The sequence below is a fragment of the Pollicipes pollicipes genome, unplaced genomic scaffold (genome assembly GCF_011947565.3).
Source record: "Pollicipes pollicipes isolate AB1234 unplaced genomic scaffold, Ppol_2.1 Scaffold_5724;HRSCAF=6776_pilon_pilon_pilon, whole genome shotgun sequence".
NCBI classification, from domain to species: domain Eukaryota; kingdom Metazoa; phylum Arthropoda; class Thecostraca; order Pollicipedomorpha; family Pollicipedidae; genus Pollicipes; species Pollicipes pollicipes.
In genome coordinates, this window is record NW_023596746.1 from 48,060,651 (window position 1) to 48,065,735 (window position 5,085).

At 55.2% G+C, this 5,085-nt stretch overlaps 1 protein-coding gene across 2 annotated transcripts; it reads left to right on the forward strand.

The window, feature by feature from the left end:
• Positions 1 to 272: 272 nt before the first annotated feature.
• LOC119103347 (phenoloxidase-activating factor 2) lies at positions 273 to 2,956 on the forward strand. 2 transcript variants are annotated; one of them, XM_037226849.1, is made up of 3 exons: positions 273 to 346; positions 897 to 1,177; positions 1,218 to 2,956. In XM_037226849.1, exons 2-3 carry the CDS (start codon positions 899 to 901, stop codon positions 2,469 to 2,471), a joined length of 1,533 nt encoding a protein of 510 aa, XP_037082744.1. In that variant the 5' UTR covers positions 273 to 346; positions 897 to 898; the 3' UTR covers positions 2,472 to 2,956. The 2 variants fall into 2 exon arrangements, with proteins under 2 accessions (XP_037082744.1, XP_037082745.1); XM_037226850.1 differs by having other exon boundaries at positions 279 to 346; positions 881 to 1,177.
• Positions 2,957 to 5,085: the final 2,129 nt, after the last annotated feature.

The window sequence follows — 5,085 nt, forward strand, 5'->3', positions numbered from 1 at the left end:
AATGCAGCCTAGTGATAAATAAGGCTGAAAGTCGGTTTTGATATTCCATCATTTCTTATCTCCATCTATCTCTGTTTCACATTCCTTTACTCCGTTGATGTCATCGTCTATGCCCTGCCCTCTCACCTCCGGGCCGCTGGCCTATCCTGCCGCTCTGCCCAGCCAAGCGCCACTGGCTGCGAAACTCAGGCACCGTTCCGCGTGAGCCTGTGACGTCACGCTTCGCCGTTCCTTTATAATACTGCGCCGGTGAGTTCAGCGTCAGAAGCCCAGCGAAAACCGGCCGAGCTGCAGGTGGCAACTACCGTCTTTGCTGTCATACCAGCCTGTGACAACAATATCTAAGGCAAGTTTTTGACCGTTTTATATACAGTTCGGCAGCTGGCCACTTTAAAAACACAATCGCGCTCAATGCATCCAGTGCACAATAACAATGATCATGGCCTTTCCCTGGTTCCGTTGCTTGTTTGTTCATTGTGTTTTTGTTTTGTTTTTGTTCGTTTGAACCAAATGAAATCATCACTTTCACAAGTACATAGTGCGCGAGTTTTTGAGGTACACAGCTGTGCACCGCGTTGCTGATGAACACACATATCAACTTAGATCGGTCCAATCTTGATCTGTCAACTAACATGCAGTTTGCGCTAGCAGTCCCTAAACAACATTTTGAAGACTTACGCCAAATGAGTTATAACTTTTTCGTGATTTACCTACATGAAAATTTTTGACTTTACATTATAAACAGGCGGTGAACTATCACACCAGGAAGTCCGGTGCAAAAATGTACCTCTGTTTGGAGGACAAAAATGCGCTGAAAGGAACTCGCTGCCGAAAGTAGCCGTGCTGGAAACTTGTCTTCTGTTTTTCTGCAACTTACCAGGTCTTGGGATCGGCAGTGATGCGCCTCGTCATCGGAACGCTGCTGCTGGCGGTGGCGCTGGCTCTACCGCCACCTCAGCACTCGACGGCCACGGACCAGGCCTCCGGTCAGGTGACCGCCTCTTCCCACCAGCAGACCGACGTTGCTCAGATGACCGACGCTGAGCTTCTCTCTGCGCTGATTGGGGGGGCCGCGCCGGATGTCCCGGCCGCGGAGGTCGTCCCTGTCCCCCCGGCCGCGGAGGTCGCCCCTGTCCCCCCGGCCGCGGAGGCCGCGCCCGTCCCCCAGACCGCGGAGGCCGCGCCCGTCCCCAGACCGCGGACCCCAGACCGCGGAGGCCGCCCCTGTCCCCCAGGCCGCGGAGGCCGCGCCGACTGCCGAACTGACCGACGCCGAGCTGCTAGCTGCGCTGGGGCTGGGCGCCAACCAGGGCGAGCCAGAGCGCTGTCAGGACTCACAGTACGTCTGCGTGCCGTACTACCTTTGCCGCGAGGAGGAGATCGTCACCGACGGCGCGGGCCTCATCGACATCCGCTTCGGCAACAACCAGCTGGAGAACGACACGGCGCCGCTGACGCACTCAGAGTGCGGCAATTTCATCGACGTATGCTGTCGCGACCCCATGGCCAAGCCGGAGATCAAGGAGCCGGAGTATGTGCCCCGCTGCGGCCGGCGTAACGAGTTCGGCGTCAACGCACGCATCGTGGGCTTTGCCGAAGGCGAGTCGCAGTTCGGCGAGTTCCCCTGGATGGCGGCTGTGCTGCGCGTGGAGGAGGTGGGCGGCCAGGAGAAGAACCTGTTCGTGTGCGGCGGCGCGCTGGTGCACCCGCAAGTGGTTATGACAGCCGCCCACTGCGTCTACGAACAGGAGTCGACCTCCCTGCGCGTCCGGCTCGGTGAGTGGGACACGCAGCACACGACCGAGTTCTTCCCGCATGTGGACGTGGCCGTGGCGGAAGTGGAAACACACGTCGACTTCAACGGCCGCAACCTGCACAACGACATCGCGCTGCTCTTCTTGGCGGAGCCAGTGCAACTGCAAGAGCACATCGACACGCTTTGCCTGCCCGACCCGGCCGTCAACTACACGGGCGCCGACTGCGTCGCCACCGGCTGGGGCAAGGACCGCTTCGACAGCGGCCAGTACCAGACAGTGCTGAAGCAGGTGGAGCTGCAGCGGGTCGGCCATGACTACTGCCAGACCCAGCTGCGTACGACGCGACTCGGCACCCGCTTCGTTCTGGACGACTCCTTCACGTGCGCCGGCGCGCCGGAGCCGCTCGCCGTCGCCACCACCGAGGGCGCGCCGAAGGTGGCCCAGGAGGACGCCAAGGCAGGCACAGTGGCCGACACGTGCACCGGTGACGGCGGCTCTCCGCTGGCCTGCCGCGACCCCGCAGACCCGGAACGCTACGTGCACGGTGGCATCGTGGCCTGGGGCATCGGCTGCGGTGAGAAGGGCATCCCGGGCGTGTACGCCGACCCGCAGCGCTTCGTCTACTGGATCGACGAGCTGATCAGCGAGTACTTCCAGCTGCCGCAGTCATACTTCGGCCTGAAGGAGCCGGTGGCGCAGGCCGCGCAGCCCTAGACACGGGCGCTGTGATAGCTGGACCGCTGTGTGGAGACAGGTCAGGCCTGAGCACAATCGGTTGTTGCTACTAACTTCACGGTTGGATTACTATCTAGACGTCTGGTGTTGGATCTCTGAGTTGCGAACTGCTGTCTCATGACCTTTGCGAGTCTAATATGCCCGGCACATCATGCGGATGGGTGAGATATCAATGTTTCCATACAAACACCATCAGTATTACTAGGCAGCGCGCGAGCCTGGTTGGTCACTGGTCCTTATCCTGTGTTGAGGCAGGTGGCCACATGGGAGTTGGGATCGTTAATTGAGATCAAAGTGCTCCGGTTTCTTTTCTTTGTCACTAGACGACATAGAAACCCCAAAACATGACGCAGTTGGGGCTCGCGACCGGGTCCGTTTTTATATGGAACCATACTACCTGTGTCATGCATTTTTAGTTGGAGCAGTTCTACCTGTGTCGGAATACAAAACTTGTGATTTTTGAACTACTGTATGTCTGTCTTCTATCCCGTGCTGCGTTTGTGTCCGGCCACACTCCTCAGGCCTGCAGCTCTCTTATCACCTGATCAGATGTTTGACGTGTGCATCGAGTAGAGGGTAACCTTGGCGGAGGTGCACGAACTAGTCACACAAAAGTTGGGCACGATAATAAGACATTTTGCAAGCGCTCGACTCATCACAGCTTATCGCACACGATGCAAGAGTGGACGCTAACACATAGGGTAAGATGTGAAAATCTGGACCACGTTTGAAATGTCAAGTTTGATGTATAGAGAACTCGTCATGCTGAAAGTGAGCTTATCGCTCAGGGTTTTGTAGTCAGTACAGTTCGTGGAGAGCCCGCCCTTGTATATTCCCCGTGCCAAGTCTAGGTCGTGTTTGTAGTAAATCAAATGTATTCGCTTGGTGTAAAGCGGACATGCCAATGGAGAACTGAACCATGGTAGGTATGCAACATGAGGGAGAGGTGAAGCATTACAAATGAGTCAGTATATCAGAGTTGAATATGAGCCCTTTTAAGACATTGCTTCAGCCCATACATTGATGCCACTTAAACTCCAGGAAAATGATAGTACTGACAACCAGCAATGTACATTGGTCGAGTGCGCTGAATGCCGGCTGCCCACACATATACAGGACTAGTTATGACAGCTGAGTGGACTTGTTCGCTTGCTGGTACGTAAAGCCGGTTGCCAAATTGTTGTAGGCAATAGACTAGAAAATAGTCGGTAGATGTAGACTTGCTTAACACACGCTCGGGTGGGGGGTCAACTCGACCCCCCCCCCCCGCCGAAGGTTGTTCTAGAATGGTTTCAGGACGGTGTGGCGTAGCCGTGCCAATTTTGGCATAGCTGTAGACAATTGAATAGCGGATCGTTTGACATCAAAAATTCGGATGTGCCATGTAACTTCTTAGTCAACACAACAGTTAAATGAGCAAATTGAATTGACCTAAGGTCAGGTTTTAAGGTCACACCAAGGTCAAAACTAGCCTGTTCTATTACTCTAGGGTTAGCTGCATGGGACAGTTTCTGGTGCTCATTTCGAGTTCATTGATGGCAGGAACCGCATTATACAGCTTCCATGGACTTCTTAGAGGTCAGAATACTTCATTGACCGAAAATGACCTAGGTCAACATTTTGTTTTAGGAATATACTGCCTAGCGCAATCTTTGTCGCTTAGTCAACTACACAACTCAAAGCAATCTTGTATGATTTTGGTCACCTTGACCTTCAAAAGACCAAACAAGGTCATTGACCTTCAATGAGACTGTGACTTTTTGCCTAGAAACGGTTGTCTACGTTCTGGGGGCACATTGGAGACCAATCTGAAACTTGACCTTGTTCGACCTTTTTTACCTGAAGGTCATGATCTAGGAGCCCAAAACTTTGACCTAAGTGAGTTCACGTACAGGTCAACACACTCTGTAAATTTGGTGTCTCTAGCTTTCTTAGTTCCCGAGATCTCAGTGGGGTCAAACTCACCCCCTACCCGAGTGAAGGGTACCTAGCCGGCCGCCCGGGCGCGTGTTAACAGAGCCCATGCAACGCATGCGGCGAGGACTTTTTGTAAGATCATAGAAGCAAAACTAAAGCTTGAACCGATTTCAAAGGACCTTACGAGGTATAATGATATGTCAGCGGTCCTGAAGCATCCGTCTGTTGTATTTCACCGTTAATGGCTTGCCCGCATGGAGAGATCCCTGCCGCCGACCTCCACGACCGCTGTCTGCGCAGACGGTCCGCCGTGCTCACGCCACGCGGTGGTGAGGCCGCCGTCTCCTGTGTACCTGGCTCCCCACAACCCCGCGGGGTCGGCTGCAGTCGTATCCGATGTGTACGGACAAGTATCCGATGTGTCCGATCCGTTCGGAAAGCCTGTAGAGCGTGGACCCGCCGCTGATGGCGACCGCCGCCGCGCCGCCGTTGGCCCGGATGGTTCCGCCGCGCTCACATCAAGCATTGGCGGGACCGCCGGTCTGCCCGGCGTTCGTGGGACAAGTGTCGTAGGGTTCACCCGTCGTTGTGCAAGATTCCGCGGTGGGTGTCCTGGGGCGCGATATCTAATACCGCCACGGTGTGGACGCCGGCATATCTGGTGTCGCGGTGATGC

What these genes read in the sequence shown, in the direction of transcription:
- LOC119103347 (XM_037226849.1), top strand. Translation starts at nt 899, where the DNA reads ATGCGCCTCGTCATCGGAACGCTGCTGCTGGCGGTGGCGCTGGCTCTA. An exon ending in CCGTCCCCCAGACCGCGGAG is followed by an intron (nt 1,178 to 1,217) that starts GCCGCGCCCGTC and finishes CAGACCGCGGAG; the next exon opens with GCCGCCCCTGTCCCCCAGGC.